At 51.0% G+C, this 17,816-nt stretch overlaps 1 protein-coding gene across 1 annotated transcript; it reads left to right on the top strand.

Moving 5' to 3' along the window:
- Positions 1 to 3,837: 3,837 nt before the first annotated feature.
- LOC142873391 (retinol dehydrogenase 16-like) lies at positions 3,838 to 17,182 on the top strand. The gene is made up of 5 exons (XM_076007403.1): positions 3,838 to 4,304; positions 6,488 to 6,746; positions 8,089 to 8,252; positions 8,808 to 9,041; positions 15,531 to 17,182. The coding sequence occupies exons 1-4, from the start codon at positions 3,992 to 3,994 to the stop codon at positions 9,026 to 9,028; spliced, it is 957 nt and encodes a 318-aa protein (XP_075863518.1). The 5' UTR covers positions 3,838 to 3,991; the 3' UTR covers positions 9,029 to 9,041; positions 15,531 to 17,182.
- The last annotated feature ends 634 nt before the right edge of the window (positions 17,183 to 17,816 follow it).

The raw sequence follows: 17,816 nt of genomic DNA, 5'->3' as shown, positions 1-17,816 counted from the left end.
TCCAGGACCAGGCTCCAGCAGGGACCTTGGACGTGGAGCAGTGGGCACAGACAGCAGCACCTGAGAACAACCTGGATTGGGATTTCAACTCCCCAAGTGGACGAGAGGCACTCAGAAGGTATCAGGAAGCTCTCTTCATGGGGTCTGTGAGGGAGCCAGAAAACCAACCAACATGAACAACGTTGCTCTGATCACCCAGAAGCTGGAGGAATCACCGAGTGAATTCTATGAGGGCCTGTGAGGCCTACAGAGTTTACACACTCTTTGACACAGAAGCGGCCAAAAATCAGCAGATGGTGAATGTCGCATTTGTTGGGCAGTCCTACCTATCCTGACATCCGATGGAAACTCTAGAAATTTGACAGGTTTGTAGGAGTGAACATCACGCTGCTGTTGGAAGTGGCCCAGAAGATTTACATTAATCGAGACCAGACTGCCCAGAGAGAGAGAGTGACAAGAAAATGAAACAGGAAACCGCTCTCTTGGCCACTGCCCTCGGAAGACCTGACCCAGCCAAGACACCTGGCCCACCATGGGAAAGAAGACACAGGAGACGAGGGACCCTGAAGCCTGACCAGAGCGCCTGTTGTAAGGAGTTTGGTCCCTGGAAGCATGAATGCCCCAACAAAAGAAACCACTCACCGCCAAACAGGAACCTGCCCAGGGGCTTCCAGCAGAAGCCGGAGACCCACGACCTCATTGGTCTCACTGGGGTCAACTGGGAATAGGACCAAGTGGGCTCCCTGACTCTTGGCCCCCGGGAGGCTATGGACGTAATGGAAGTGGGGGACCAACCAATAACATCCATGGTGGACCCTGGGGTAGAACTCTCAGTGGTAACAACCCCAGTGGCTCCACTTACAAAGTGGGAAACCACCATTGTGGGAGCCACAGGAACTTAAGTAGCTCGACCCTTCTGCCAATCCCGAATATGCCAGATGGGGGGCTACCAGATAAGACATGAATTCCTATATATACCAGACTGCCCTGTTCCCCTGCTAGGCTGAGATCTCCTGAGCAAACTGGAAGCCCAGATCACCTACCACCCAGAAGGGACCCCGAGCCTCATGCTCGGTGCCCCAGAGATTCTCATAATGGAAGCCACCTTCCTGCCAGTCAAAAAGCCCAACGGAGGTAAATACTGGCCCATCTAAGACCCGCGACTGATTAATGAGGCCACAGTGACTTTCTACCCAGTGGTACCGAATACATACACCCCCTTGAGCCTCATTCCTCCTGATGCTGCCTGGTTCTCCTGCTTGGACTTGGAGGATGCTTTCTTCTGCCTGTGATCACTCCGAAGAGCCAGCCCCTGTTTTGAGTGAGAGGATTCTCAGACTAGAAGGAGAACCCAGCTGACCTGGATGAGGCTACCACAGGGATTTAAAAGTTCACCAACTCTATTTGGGGAGGCTCTAGTCACTGACCTCATCTCCTTTACGTGAGAAGAATCCTGCTGCACACTTCTACAGTACGTCGATGACCTCCTTCTAGCAAGCCCAACCAGAGAAGACTTCCACGGGGGAATCCGGTGCCTGCTCCAACTGCTCGCTGCCAAAGGATACAAAGCCTCCTGGAAAAAGGCACAGATCTGCAGGCAGTCTGCACCTACATGCCAAAGATGTGTTACAGTTAGGCTCAGGTGTGCCAGCGGGAAAAAAATACTGGACTGGCACTATTACAGACCCCTGCATATTGCGCACGATTTTAAAATTCATAAACAACTATAACCTGGAGAGCAACAAGTCACATAATGGGCTTACGAGGCTATCACCCACTGGGAAATGATGCCCTATAGTAGACATATAAGGGATCAAAGTGGGGAATGATAAGAGAAACCCCCATCTATTACTTGGCACATCAGGCACCAGAAACCCCCACTTCTCAAGGAAGACCCACATCAGCATAATACTAACCTGTTTCCTGGCCCATCAACTAGTCTATTGCCTGGCATCAGCATAACACTAAATCTATTGCCTGGCACATCAACTAACCTACACCTGAATCCTCAACCCTCAGATCACTGCCAACTTAATAAAAGTGGGAAAATCGGTTAGACAGTGCTCAGAATTTGATGACTAGGCCCCTCTGAGCCCACCGGCCAAATGAACTTTCGTTCTCTGACTTGGTTTGTCCTTGGGACAACCGCTGTAACACTTGCTGTAACAAAGAGACAACAGTGTCATGAGATTTCTCATTTTGCCTCCAAATCATCTTTTAAATATTTGAAACTTCTAGTTAAATTTCAGACAGGGGAAATCAAGGAGTGAAGGACGTGTCATCCTACCACCTGTCAGGTTGGTGTATTGGATATTTGAGTTAAAAACATGGGGGAAACTGTGTCAGAGCAGGTGAGCTGATCTGTTCCTTCCTGCTTGTAGCAAGTGAAAAAGATTCTTCTGGGAGGGGACCCTCTCCACACTAGGGTAAGAAAATGACCCTCAAGAGACTTAAAATGAGAGGGATGATACATCCAAATAAACATACTTACAGTAATCCTTGTATGCCACCTGTTTTATAGCCCCCTACATGTCTCCCAGTGACTCCTCTGAAAACTTTACTGCTCCTAGCCACACTGTCTTCACCTGTCATTTCTTCTCAGATGTATTAGACGGTGTCTAAAAATTACAGAAACATATTTGCTTGGCCAATTCTTTGGACTTCAGTCTCCTGTGAACCTTCCCATGTGCATGTAAAACTAATGAAGTTTGTATCTGTCTGGTGACAATTGGTTTTTAGTTCCAACTAAAGAGCCAGATAAAAGCAAAGGGGGTCAGGGATGACCCTTGCTCTGCTGCCTGGTGCAGAGGTCAGAGTGGAAATATGGGGAGGAGTGGGAGGCTCCAGAGGACTTCAGTTCTGCTCCAGGGTCCAGTCGAGGCAGTGTCCCTCCCTCTCACTGCTCCCTTGGGGCCTCCTGGGATTGCTGCAGACAGTGGAGTGGACTGGGAAGCTCCTGCCACCCAGCAAGGGGTCACACTGCTGTCAGGATGAGCAAGGGTGAGCAGTGGGTGTGAGGATGGGGAAATGCATCAGTCCACGGCCATTGAGAATTCATGGTTGAAGGAAATGGAAATCCCTGACAATATTTGGGATGTGTGACCCGGCAGGAGAGGGTCCAGAGCACGAGGGCAGAGGACAGTGTACCCAGCACCCAGGGCATGGTGGAAAAGGCACCTGCAGGAGGTGAATGGTAAACACTGTGACACCTGCTTTGTGTGGGTCGTTCCTCTGCTCCCTCCCTGTGACTCTGGGAGTTTCTTTCCTGTGGGTTCCCAACCCCATTTCCTTTCTCTCCCCTTTCTTGCCACTGAGGTCTGACTGCCCCTTTGGCATCTCATACTCCAGCTTTCCAGAGAACTCCTCTAGCAGGAGGGAACCTACACCTGCCTATTATTTTTACCTTCTCCTACCAATCCTGGAGAGACTGGCAGTGAGTTAGTTTCCTAACTAAGTGATTCTGGGTGCTGACCTGATGTGGAAACCCAGGCTCAGAGAAGGATTTGAAACTAATATTCCTTGAACCCAGGTGTGGCTCCCCAGTACACCTGGGTCTTCTCTGTGCAGCCCAGGATGTCACTGTACGAGATGTGCAGAGACAGTTCTGACCCTCCAGGTTAGATGGAGTGCTATGTGTGCCATGGTGTGCATGTGTGTGCCCTGGTATGGAGACCTGTGTGGAGGCTCATGTGTGGGCCTGTGTGGACACCTGTGTGGGCACAGCAGGGCAGAGTGACATCAGTGGACAAAGGAGGCATTTCTGAGCAGTAAGATTTTCTTATGGGGCAGGGCTTCAGGTCTTTCAAGGGCGTGTATCAGAACTTGCAACAGCAGTGCCAAGAGCGGAGGTGTGGAGTGAGGCAAGGGAGGGCGTATCTGTAGGTTTTCTTGCCAACTACCACTGTATGCTTTCCATAGTCCTCCTGTCTCACTTAATACTAGCCATAGTCTCCTTGTACTCTAGTCTGTGTGTGTTTCATTCCCCAACGCCATGTGGCTGTACCTGGTGGCTCTCATGGGCCTGTACTACCTTGTGCGCTGGTACCGGGAGAGGCAGGTGGTGAGCCACCTCCGAGACAAGTACGTCTTCATCACGGGCTGCGGCTCTGGCTTCGGGAACCTGCTGGCCAGACAGCTGGACATGCACGGCATGAGGGTGCTGGCTGCGTGTAGGACAGAGAAGGCGGCCGAGCAGCTGAGAGCCCAGGCGTCAGACAGGCTTGAGACGGTGACTCTGGATGTCACCAAGACAGACGGCATCACTGCAGCCACCCAGTGGGTGAAGGAACGCGTGGGAGACAGAGGTACCCCCAAGATTCCTCTTGGTGTTTCTCTCCTCTCTCTCTAGGAAAGGGAAACACTTTGTCTGCTAACTGGGAAGATTCCCAAGGTATCTGGATTTTCAAGGACTGTGAGCTCAGCGTTTTCCGGAGCGGAAGTACTAGGGTGATTGTACCTGAGCCATAGGGTCAGAGGAGCACAGCCTGTTTTTAGGGTAGACTCTCTGAAGGAAGGTTGTGCCCTTGAGCTAGACCTTGAGCCTGGCATGAGACAGTGGGGGCCTGGGCCAGGCTGGATCCAGGCTCATGATCTCAGCATTTCTTACTGGTTCCTTCACACTTGTCCCCGCCGAGGGCTCTGACATTGTCTATCCTCACTTGACTCATGAAGATGGATGCTTAGAGCGCTGAAGGGACTTTGTATGAAATACTCGGTGATAATTCCTGCTCTTCTGCTACATTCCCCTGCCTGTTCTTTTTGTTAAAACAGAAATGATGGATTTCTTTGTTCTGATCAGAAAGGTAAAACATGCTTGTTGAGGAAAAAATTGAAGAGGATAAAGGTAAAACAACATTCACAGTAATCCCACCCTCCAGAGTTAATAACTCTCTACCTCATGTATACTGGGATCAGCTTTATACCATCCAATCTCTTCCAAAATGTAATATTCAACATCTGCATATCATTCTGAGAGAATATAATTTATTTAAGCAGTCCTATGTTGTTGGATGCTGAACTTAGTTTCTCACTTTTCCTGGCATAAACAACATCTCAGCAAAGATTCTGTAATAAGGTTTGTTCACATGTTTAGTAATGTTAGTCCAAGTATAATAATTGGATCAAAGAATAGTCATTTCCTTTTTTTTTTTCTTTTTTTTTTTGAGACAGAGTCTTGCTTTGTTGCCCAGGCTAGAGTGAGTGCCATGGCATCAGCCTAGCTCACAGCAACCTCCAACTCCTGGGCTCAAGCTATCCTGCTGCCTCAGCCTCCCGAGTAGCTGGGACTACAGGCATGCACCACCATGCCTGGCTAATTTTTTCTATGTATATTAGTTGGCCAATTAATTTCTTCTATTTGTAGTAGAGATGGGGTCTCGCTCTTGTTCAGGCTTGTTTCAAACTCCTGACCTCAAGCAATCCACCCGCCTCAGCCTCCCATAGTGCTAGGATTACAGGTGTGAGTCACCGCGCCCAGCAAAGAATACATATTTCTTAAAGGCCATGAATGGTTTCTGTGTGGGGTAAGGACTAATATTGCAAGGCCTTATTCTTTATCCAATATTGCTACATTCAAACTCTGTCTAACTGCACCCTCAGCCCTGGCCCACCAAAAACCCTGGTCTGGCTGAGCCTGGGTCTGTAGGTGGGGAAGTCAGACTATTTCAAATCCTCCATGTTGTGTTTTTGTTCCTGCATATCAAGCACACAGTCTTCACGAGGGCTTAGTGTGCGGGGAGCCCTGAGGTGATGTCAAGGGTGGACTTTGTGGAAAGTGGAAGGAATGTTGACACGGCCTGGGACCAAGGGTGCCATCTGGACACTGGTGTGGCCTGAGACCTCCTCCCCTGTCTGCCCTGTGGGTCCACTCCATGGCGAGCTTTGGAATTCCCAGGTAGAGATGGTCACCTTTGCCTCCTGAGCAAATATTGCCTCAAAATCAGTGCACGTTGCATCACAGCCTGTCCCCAGATTTCCAAAGGTGGCCTGTTCTCTATGCTCCCTTAGTCTTACGGTTTTCAGTGTGTCTGTGCCAACCAGGATATAGAAAACAATTATTCATGGGTCTGTTTGTGTTTCCCTTCTATTCTTTCTCTTCTCTGCTTTTCCCTTGACTTGTTTTACCCTATTCCTCTTTTACTGTCTCTGTCTCTCTCCTCTCATGAGATATTTGATGAGCACTCACTCTATTTTCTCAAACTCTGTCCATGCACTTAACAAAGTTGGGTTTTTTTGTTTGCTGGTTTACAGGCACTGTGAGCAGAGATGACAAGGAACATCCTAACCTCTAATAGCTTGAAGAATATGCAAACCCTGACAACCTTAAGTCACCCATTTCTCATTCCCCCTAGTCTTTTCCCCATACCAGTAGCACATTCTTCTTGACTCCATAAATAAACTCAATTGGGATGCGAACTTAAATCCTAGCTCCATCCCCACCACTCACACACAACTCACTGTTGCTCTCTCAATTTCCCACTGTCCCCAGGACTCTGGGGCCTAGTGAATAACGCTGGCATCTACGGCCCCTCGGCCCCCAACGAGTGGCTGACCAAACAAGACTTTGTGACCACACTGGACGTGAACCTGCTGGGGATGATCGAGGTGACTCTGAGCCTGCTGCCCTTAGTGAGGAAGGCGAGGGGCCGCGTGGTCAACGTCTCCAGCGTTGGGGGTAGATTGTCTGCTGCAGGTGGCGGCTACAGCATCTCCAAGTACGGCGTAGAGGCCTTCTCGGACTCCCTCAGGTATTGCCCTGGGATAGGGCCCTGCCTGGGTCCTCCTGTTCCAGGTTCTTCTGTGGGAGCCTTTGCAGCAGTTTGATTTCATCACAGATTTAGAGGCCCTGTGTTCAAGATCCATTGCCAGGCTTTTGGGCCCTTCCCCCTTTCTGGATTTAGCCAGCCATTCCTCTTGACCTCCTGTCCCTGTTCTGGTAGAGCAGAGGCCCAAGGACTAAGAAATTTTGTAAGCTCTTTCTGAGCCTTCTGAGGAGGCCCCCAGACAGGACATGTGTGAAGCAGATGGGAAGTGGGATAATTGGCTGCTGGGCCCATGTCCGCAGCCACTGAGATGCTGGGGTGCAGGGAGCCCTTGAGGGGCGGGGGCGGCCTCTGACTCGGCACAGCACACAGCAGCGGGCACTAGTGTGAGAGCAGCAGCAGCGCAGCCTAGGACAGCAGGGGTTGCTCCATTTTCTAGAAACCAAGACAGCTAACAGGGAGAGAGACAGGAGATAGAAAACCATTGTTGCCAACTCTTATGGTTGTTGTGACCAAGTCAGCCATGGTGTCCTGCCAGGCCCCAGATTGGGGAGAGTCCTGGCTGTGAGATCTTAGCTGATAACTGAAGACCTGACAGCCTGCTAAGGAGGGGCGAGCTGGGCCCCTGATGACAGGACAGTGTCACCCCCAGGCAAGGGTGAGTGTTAGCGGACCGCCTGTGCTGCAGGGTTCTTGGGCTAAACGCCAAGGCCAGAAGAGGTGTGGGGGCTAGAGAGGCGGGCAGCAGTGGGATGTGGGGTACTGTTGGTTCTGGACACGTGCTGTTCTTCATGTTGATGGCAGGGAATACAGAGCTAGGAAGTATTCATGGCGGGTATTAGTTCTAAGGGGCATCTAGACCCCCACGGTCTGCAGGGAGCAGAACGGCTGTGTGTGTGGGGAGCTCAGACTGAAGGCAGAAGGATGCTCCCCAGAAGACAGCCGCAGCAGCTCCGCTGACAGATGGCCAGGGAGTCACAGGGCAGGAGACGGAGGAAGGGGACCGAGGAATGTAGGGGGTGAAAAGGGTGAATCCTGGTGATGCCCTGGATGTGAGGGGCGAGGGGGAGATAGCCCAGTGGTGGTGCCTTGCAGCTGATTCCAGGAGATTCGCAGTCAGTGAGCTTGGTGTGTAAATTATGTCAATGCTACACACAGGAAATGCCATCATCACACTTTGTGTTGGCCTTCTTCTACATTTACCAACATGCCATGCTTTTTGGCTTATTCTACCACTACCCTGTGTTGGATTTTCATTAGGTTTATATGTGTTTGTGTTTGCTACAAGACCTCTGAACTCCTTGCCTTCTGCCTGTCTATCTCCCAGGAGGGAGCTCGCCCCCTTTGGGGTGAAGGTGGCTATAATTGAACCCGGTTTCTTCAAGACGAACATGAGCAACACAGAGAGAGTTTTGCTGCAGGTCCAGGAGGTGTGGGACCGGGCCCCACCCGAGATCAAGGAGATCTATGGCGAGAAGTATTTGGCATCCTGTGAGTGCACTGTGGACAGTGGGAGAACTAAACCTTGGACCATGATTAATGCCTCCAACACCATGAGGGTCTGTCCTCCTGCCGGGTAGGGGGGAGAGGGAAGGTCAGCCTCGCTATAAAGCGGGGATGCTCAGCCCCATTCCCAAGGTGCTGTGTGGTCAGCAGGCCACCTTGAAAAGAAATCCAGGTTCACTACAATTGGAAACACTGTCCCGACATTATTTTGAAGAGGAAACTAAAGACAGAGAGGGAAGATGACATGCACTCATGGCCAGCTGTGTTTAGAGAGGACTGGTTGTCCTGTGCTTCGACTCTGTTAGCAGAGACTTATGGAGTCCAGATATTCCCAGGAAGAGAGGCATGAGGTGGCTTAATGTGGACCAATTTTTCCTGAGATAAGGGTGAGCAACACCCCTAGGGATCCTGCATTGATTAAATGTGGGGCACATCACTGAGAAGATCCAGGAATCTTAGTAAATTTCTTCCTAACTTACAGCTGTAAAAGGGAGTGTAGGGTTGTACCTCTCAATTAAGGTGTTTTCTCATCCTGAACAGACCTGAAACTACTATCTGAACACATTTTGCCAACATGCAATGAGAATCTGTCAGAGGTGACGGACTGCATGGAGCATGCGCTGACGGCTTGCCACCCCCGCACTCGCTACTCAGCTGGCTGGGACGCCAAGCTCCTCTACCTCCCCATAAGCTACATGCCCACCAGCCTGGTGGAAACCGTCGTCACCTGGGTCCTCCCAAGGCCGGCCAAAGCCCTGTGAAGCCAGGACTGAGGTGCTTCTTTGTGTGGGGTTTGATGCTGTGTGAGAGGGGATGTGTCCTGGGGAGAGAAATAGGGTGGAGGGAGGGAGCTGTCATGTCATCAAGTCACCTGTCCTACCTCCATCCTCCTCTCCTGGCCATGGTTCTCCTGAGATTTCATCCCAGGCCCCCAGAGATGTTAGTAGGAAAGTGCCAACTTATGCAGCTGAGAAACAAGAAGCCAATAACACTCCTGGTTGTCTTATTGCCTTGGGTGGCCACTCAAGGCTCTAAGCCTTTTGGGACAATGGTGTGGGGAGAATTGGGGAGAGTGTGAGCTGGTCAATGGACGTTTAGCCCACACTTTCTCTGCCTGTTGCTCCCCTCCTCAGGGTGTGCTTTAGCCTGGGCAGTCTACACCCTCCCACAGGGTAAAAATGCTTGAAGGTGGTCAGGGACCTCTCCTGCCTCTGAAGATACCCGTGTACATGGGGTGGGGATGGGGAGAAAGCCATCAACCTGGCTTGTAGTCCTCAGGTGTCAACGTAGAAGGCATTGGCGGGAAGGTGCTCACAACAGGGGTCTTTCCAGAGGACACATAACCAGTGTTTCTTGTGACTTGAACCCATGGACTCCCTTTGATTATGTTGCCCTAGAAACACTTGATAAGTTCAGCCATGCTCAGGGATTTTAATCTCTTAGGAAAGCTACGTTGGATTTCAGACATACTAGATGAAATCCCCCTCAGAGTCTGGGTTTCCTCATCCAGCTCAGCACCCAGAATTCAGTCCTCAGAAAGCTCAGTCTCTGACAGTCTCTAGGACTCCAGGGAAAGGGGCAACACAGTGGGCAAGGTCCTCTCCTGATGCAGGAATCCTCTGTAAAGAAAGAGGACGTGATCCCAAAGGGGGAGTCTCTCTCACAGGCCAGGAAGGAGACAAGGGAGAGAGTGGTGGCTGGAAAACTGCCAGAAGGAAACTTCGGGGTTTGTGGGAGGGAGGAATGAAATGAGTTACACCAAGCGGGTGTGATAGCTTTTATACTTCTATGCCCTGAAGATACTCTTTCCTTAGCTGTGGATGGCATCGGCGAGTTGGGTCCAGACCTATGGATTGTAGAGGCCGGTGCTTTCTTGAAAGTCAGGGGGTGAGAGGGAAGACCCGAGGAGGGGTTTGAGGAGGACAGGTGGATTCTAAGGCCTTCCTGCCATGCAGGACAGTGTCAATGTTTCCCTATGAGGGCTTTCTCTAGTGCTGCAGTCACGGGAATAGACAGAAGGACAGGCAAGCCAGAGGATGGCAATAAGGACTGCCAGGCCCTTTCCTGGGGCAGCTGGGCCTTTCCGCTCTCAGCAGCATCTGCTCTGTGTACCCCAGGGATGGACCCTCACCTATAGTCACTGCCCTGCCTCAGTTTCCCTCCCTTGGACCCACAAGTCCACATCCCTGACAACTACCTCTCCTCTGACATGGAGTGACAGTCATGTTTGGACCCCAGTCACTCAGTCTCTGGTAATTTATGCTGAGTGCCTGTTGTGTGCTGGAAAATTCCCAGGAATTCCCGGGCTTCCTCAGACCCGGCTCTGAGTCCTCTGTGTTTTGGGGTCACTGTGAGTGTGGTCTCAATAGAGAAAGCACTTGCAGAAGGGGACACAGATTCCCGGGATAAGTTCCTTTTGTAGCTGGGAGGCATCTCCATAGGTGTCTTGGTTTCTTCTCTCAGTGTAACAGCTGAGGACACGGAGCCTTCAGGGCACCCCGTGCTGTTGATCAGATCCCTGTTGGGTGTGAAAACAGCAAGTGAGCTCAGATTCACGGAAAACTTGAAGTGGGCATTGGTGTGGAGCACGTCAGTGCTGAAGCTGTGAAGATGGCCAGGGAGGATCGTCCTGGAGGACCAAGGCCCTGAAAGCTGTAGGGTCAGGCCACTGAGTGTCCTTCCATGCGGCCCCACTCGAAATCCATGCAACAGTTTCATATGCAATCTGAAGACACCAGACACTTTTTAAAAATAAATATTTCCCCTCTCTAAACACACAGCCCTCCCCCTGGCACACACACACACTAACACACAACCCAGGGATACAAACTGAGATGAAATAAGAGGCTGACATTCTCTTCAGAGCTCACTGGGTAAATGTTAGGGAGGTTGGGCTCACCCCAGGAGTGCTCTCCAGAGAGTCAGGTTGCTGTGCGGGTGTAACCCCTGGCCCTCCACACTGGGCTTCACGGGGGGGGGGGGTGCAGTGCAGCTGCACCGAGGCTTAACCCCTATCAAAAGTCAGGGATTATGACTCAATGGGGTACCCGTGGCCATAAGAGAACAATCATGGCCATAAATAAAGTCTAAAGCAAAGCAGTGCACGTCTCCGCTCCCATTCCGAATTCTAAGTAGAGTCTCTTTTTTCTTCCTCCCTGGCATCTTTCCTCAATGAGGGAACTAGGTCCAGTCCCATGGAGCTGTGCAGAGACTATAGCCCAATGCCACAGTGTCCTGGGGGCCACAGAAGCTGCCTTCACTCGGTCCCTTTGCTGCCCAGGTCCTTTCTGAAGAGCACAGGGCTGTGCAGTCCCCAGCAAAAACTGTCTTCTCCTCCAGCCCCCTGATATCCAATGCCTGTAGGGCATGTGGCCCTTCCTTTCTGGGTCCCCAGCCCAGAATCAGGAGGGGCTGCAGGAACACAGGTCTGGACACAGGTTGCCATGAAGCCCAAACTTGCTGTGTGTTCAAGGTTGGCTTTTCCTTCTTAAACCTGCTCTTCTTCCGGAGACCTGTCCTGGATGGAGAAGGAGCAATGGGTGGAGACAGTGGTCACCAGGATGCTGAGCTGGGCTCCCCTGGGAGGTTGATTTCAGGTGGGGTCTGTCCACACTCTGGGGTTCGCCACCAGGGGGCGTGTGTCCGCTAGGGCACCCAGAAGCTCAGAAGTGTGGCCCTGGTGCTTAGCCAAACTTCTCTCCCAGGACTGCTGAGGTTGTCATTGTCTGGGTTCTTCTGCTGGGTTCTTATGGGAAGGAGCTGGGCGAGGGTAAGTCTCCACGGGAAAGGCCGCTTCAGAGAATTTCCTGTTCTGCCCAAGTGACCCATCGAGGCCTTGTGTCTCCTTCTGACTGTTCCCTTGGAAGTTCCTGAAATTGCTGCTGACTGCAGTGGACTGGGAAGCTCCTGCCACCCCAGGAAAGGGTCACACTGCTGTGAGGATGAGCACGGGTGAGCAGTGAGTGTGAGGATAGAGAAAAGTACCTGTCCCTGCCCATTGAGAGTTCATGGTGGAAGGGAGTAGAAATCCCTGACAATATTTGGGATTTGTTACTGGCAGAGCAGGGCCCAGAGCAGGAGGGCAGAGCGCAGTGTACTCAGCACCCATGTGGGGAACAGGGCGTCTGCAGGAGGTGAACTGTAAACTCTGTGCCACCTGCTTCATGTGGGTCATTCTACTGCTCCCTCCCAGCGACTCTGGCAGTTTCTTTCCTGTGGGTTCCCAGCCCCGTTGATTTTCTCTCCACTTTCTTACCGCTGACATCTGATTGTCCCTTTCACAACTCATACTCAATCTTTCCAGAGAACTATCCTAGTCGGAGGGGACCTATTATCATCCACGCTTTTTACCTTTTCCTTCAATTCCTAGAGCCACCGGCAGTGACTTAGTTTCCTGACTGATTCTGGGTGCTGACCTGATGTGGAAACCCAGGCTCAGAGGATTGGAAACTATGGTGCTTGAACCCAGGTGTGGCTCCCCAGTACACCTGGGTCTTCTCTGTGCAGCCCAGGATGTCACTGTACGAGATGTGCAGAGACAGTTCTGACCCTCCAGGTTAGATGGAGTGCTATGTGTGCCATGGTGTGCATGTGTGTGCCCTGGTATGGAGACCTGTGTGGATGTTCCTGTGTGGGCCTGTGTGGACACCTGTGTGGGCACAGCAGGACAGAGTGACATTGGAGGACTAGGGAGACATTGCTGAGTAGTAATATTTTCTTATGGGGTAGGACTGGAGGTATTTCAAGGGCGTGTATCAGAACTTGCAACATCAGTGGAAAGCAGGGAGGTTGGTGAGGCATGTGAGGGCTCCATGCCAGAGTGCCTTCAGGTTTTCCTGCCAGCTGCCACCCTCTGTGTCCTTTAGTCCTCCTGTCGAATACTGGCTATAGTCTCCTTGTGCCCCAGACTATATGTGTCTGTCCTCCCCAAAGCCATGTGGCTGTACCATGTGTCCCTTGTGGGCCACTACTATCTGTGGGCTAGTACCAGGTGAGGCAGGCAGTGAGCCACCTCTGAAACAAATTGTCTTCATCACAGGATGTGAATTGGGTTTGGGGAACCTGCCGTCCAGACAGCTGGACATGCTTGGCTTGAGGGTGCTGGGTGTATGTGTGATGACAAAGGGGGCCTAGTGTTTGACGGCCCAGATGTCAGACAGGCTGGAGATGGTGAGCCTGCATGTCACCAAGACAGAGAGCATCTCTGCAGCTGCCCAGTGAGTGAAGGTGCCTGTGGGGCACAGAGGCAGCACTCAAATTCCTCTGTTTGTGTTTCCCCTGTGTTAATAGGACACCTCCTGTCCTGTCCCTGGGGAGATGTCCACAGTATTCCCAGGTTCAAGTCCTCCTAGCTGTCTAGTCTTCCTCACTCATCAGGTCTCCCTGGGCTGGGGCTGTGCATGGGGGGCGCTCCATGCCGGAGCCAGGCTCGTGTTCTCAGCATTTCTGCTTGTCCTTACCTGGGCCAGCCCGGTCCATGGAGAGTTAACACCATTCCCATGTTCAGAGGACATGAGTTGAGGACTAGTTTTAAAAGATCTAAGAAGGTGTTTTTCTTTCCTTCTTTTTTCATACCACTACTTTGTCTTGTTATGGGGAATGAAAAGGATGTGGATTTCTTTGATCTAAGAATAAATGTATTAATAGAACATGATCATTGTAGAAAATCCTGACAAGTATAAAGATAGAAGGAAAAGTCATCTTCAAATCATTATGTAGACATAAATATGTTTTACATGGTCATGTAATTGGAACTGTATTTTGATTGTATCATATTGTATTCTATCAGAAAAAATTAACATTTTCCAACATAATGAAAAAGTTTTTTTTTTTTTTTTTTTTTGAGACAGAGTCTCGCTTTGTTGTCCAGGCTAGAGTGAGTGCCATGGCGTCAGCCTAGCTCACAGCAACCTCAAACTCCTGGGCTTGAGCGATCCTTCTGTCTCAGCCTCCCGAGTAGCTGGGACTACAGGCATGAGCCACCATGCCCGGCTAACTTTTTATGTATATATCAGTTGGCCAATTAATTTCTTTCTATTTATAGTAGAGACGGGGTCTCGCTCTTGCTCAGGCTGGTTTTGAACTCCTGACCTTGAGCAATCCGCCCACCTCGGCCTCCCAAGAGCTAGGATTACAGGCGTGAGCCACCGCGCCCGGCCCTGAAAAAGCTTTTTAAGACACAGTATTTAAGGCCGGGCATGGTGGCTCACACCTGTAATGGTAGCGCTGTTGGAGGCTGACGTGGGAGGATCGCTATAGCTCAAGATTTGGAGTAGGTCAGGGGTGAGGTGGGGCAATATACATAATCTAAACATTTGTACCCCCATAATGTGCAGAAATAGGAAAAATGCAATACTAGCATTAGTGAAAAAAAGAGTTGGAGACCAACACAAGCAAGAGTGAGCCCACATCTCTACTAAAAATTGAAAATATTAGGCAGGCATGGTGGCTCATGTCTGTAGTACCAGCTACTCGGCAGGCTGAGGCATGAGGAATGCTTGAGACCAGGAGTTTGAGGTTGCTGTGAGCTAGGCTGACACCATGGCTCAGTAGCCTGGGTGTCACAGTGACACTGTCTCCCAAGAACTTCCTGTAGGAATGTTGCTCCATATTGATTCAGGATCTTCCCAGGCTAGTCCCCAGAGGCCAAATACAGGATTGTTTTCCACATTGTCCCAAATGTAGGATTTCAGGTCTGTCTTTCCCAACTTAACTCTACCCAGATTTTATCCTTGTCTATTTTTTCTTTTGCCTTTTTCTCTCCCTCTCTCCCCTGTCTTCCTCACTCTCACTGTCCCCTGTCTCTCATATCCCCTCAATCGATAGATGTTGAACACTACCTGTATGGGTTTTCCAGAAAATCTCAAAGTTTAGGTGAATGTGCTCATGTCTGCAAGGACCACATTAATGTGTAAATAACCAAACTGCAGTGTCTGTGTTTCCAGACTAATGGATGCACAATATTTCCCCAACACCAGCTCCTGCCACCATCGAGTGTGGGGTCAATGCCCGCCATCTAGGAAGCCGAGGGCCGGGCCAAAAGGAATAACAGGAGGAGGAGACGTGCGCTGTGTCCTGCAACAGCTGCAGCTTATTCAGCTCCCTAACCCTGCAGACACTGCGCTGTTGCTAGTCTCTCCTAGTCCCCTTCCAGCACCCACCACCCTGCTGTCACTCTGATGGGCTGGGAACTTGAACCCTAACTGTGTCCACACTGCAAAGGCACAACTCAGTGTTGCTCTCTCATCTTCCCACTGTCCCCAGGACTCTGGGACCTGGTGAATAATGCTGGCATCTCGGTGCCATCAGTCTCCAATGAGTGGCTGACCAAACAAGACTTTGTGACCATGCTGGACGTGAACCTGCTGGGGATGATCGAGGTGACTCTGAGCCTGCTGCCCTTAGTGAGGAAGGCGAGGGGCCTCGTGGTCAACGTCTCCAGTGTCTCGGGTAGACTGTCTGTTATAGGTGGCGGCTGCTGCAACTCCAAGTACGGCGTAGAGGCCTTCTTGGACTCCCTCAGGTATTGCCCTGGGATAGGGCCCTGCCTGAGTCCTCCTGGTGTCATGAGTGGCCACTCAAGCCTTGAATCCATTCAGTCCTGAGAAATCCACAGAACTGTAGAGCATTGAGCAGGTGGAAGCAGGCTCAGTCCACACCTGCTCTGCCTGGTGCTAACTCCCCCTGAGGTGTGCATTCACCTGGCCAGTGTATGCCCTCCCCCAGGATGGAAATGGCCTAGGGAAGCAGGAGCACCCCTGCTCTGATGACACCTGAGCACATGGGCTGAGGGTGGGAGTACAACCCTCGGCCCTCAGCCTGACTCCCAACCTCTCCAGAGACAGCTCGGCAGGCATTGACTTGAAGATGGGATCTTCCATTGGTATCCTGAGAGAAGACACAAAACCACTTTTTCATTCATCTTGAAACCATGGATGTATGTTGATTGTTTTTGTTTAGAATAAATGCTTCTGGTTCATCCATGCACATTCATTCCAATGGTGGCTTTGGGGCTATATGGTTTAGACCTATGGACACAAGGGGCAAGTGCCTTCACAGAGGTCAGAGGGTGAGAGGGATGACCTGAGGAGGGATATGAAGAGGACAGGTGGAATTTTCTTTCCCCTCTGTCAGCCCTTCCTGCCACAGAGGCCAGTGGCAATGCTTTCCTTTCTAGGCTTTCTTGAGTAGCCTACTGTCACAGGAATATTCCTGTGGGCTGGCAAGGAAGAGGGCGGCAATAAGGACGGGCAAGACACAGATCCCTTCCCTGGGGCAGCTGGGTCTTCCCGCCCTCACCAGCTCCTGCTCTGGGTCCCCCAGGGGCTGACCCTCACCTAAAGTTATTGCTCTTCCCTCATGTACCATCCATCGTGCCACCAAACCCACAGCCCCCACATGCACCCCTCTAATGACGTGAAGTAGGAGTCAGACGTGGACCCAGTCTTTCGTTTTCTGCTCATTTATGCTGAGCACCTGTTGTGTGCTGGGAAAATTCCCAGGAATTCCCAGGACTTCCACAGACCGTGCTCTGAGTCTTCAGTGTTCTGGGGTCGCTGTGAGTGTGGTCTCAACAGAGAAAGCACTTGCAGAAGGGGACACAGATTCCCAGGCTAAGGTCCCTTTGTAGCTGGGAGGAACCTGCCTGGGTCTTGGTTTTCTTCCCTCAGTGTAACAGCTGAGGACAGGGAGCCTTCAGGGCACCCTGTGCTGTTGATCAGATCCGTGTTGGGTGTGAAAACAGCAAGTGAGCTCAGATTCACGGAAAAAATGAAGTGGGCATTGGTGTGGAGCACGTCAGTGCTGAAGCCGTGAAGATGGCCAGGGAGGGTCGTCCTGGAGGAACAAAGCCCTGAATGCTGTAGGGTCAGGCCACTGAGTGTCCTTCCATGCTGCCTGAGTTCAAGGCAAAACAACCATTTCATATACTATCTGAAGCCACCAGAATTTTTTTTCTGTTTTTTTGTTTTGTTTTATTTTTTTAAGTAATTCCTTCTCTGGAAACACACAGATATATCCACACACACCAGGAAAACAAGTTGAAATGAAATTAGAGGCTGGGATTCACATGATAGCCCAATGGCAGTGGTTTAGGGGGTTAGACTCACCCCCAGAAGTGCTCTGCAGAGAATGGGAGAGCTGTGAAGGTGCAAACCCCTGGCCCTCCGAGCTGGGCGGTACTGTGGGGTGCACCTGCACGGAGGTGAACAGTAAACACTGTGATACTTGCTTTGTTTGGGTCGTTCCTCTGCTCCCTCCCTATGACTCTGGCAGTTTCTTTCCTGTGGGTTCCCAACCCCATTCCCTTTCTCTCCCTTTCTTGCTGCTGAGGTCTGACTGCCCCTTTGGGATCCGATAACCTACTTTCCAGAAAACTACTCTAGCATGAGACACCCTACACCTGCCTAAACTCTTTGCCTTCTCCTTCCAATCCTCGAGAGACTGGCAGTGACTTAGTTTACTGAGTGATTCTGGGTACTGACCAGATGTGGAAACCCAGGCTCAGAGAAGGATTTCAAACTACTGTGCTTGAACCCATGTGTGGCTTCC

Source organism: Microcebus murinus, chromosome 10 (assembly GCF_040939455.1).
Source record: "Microcebus murinus isolate Inina chromosome 10, M.murinus_Inina_mat1.0, whole genome shotgun sequence".
Lineage (NCBI taxonomy): Eukaryota > Metazoa > Chordata > Mammalia > Primates > Cheirogaleidae > Microcebus > Microcebus murinus.
This window is presented reverse-complemented; position numbering and strand designations above follow the sequence as displayed.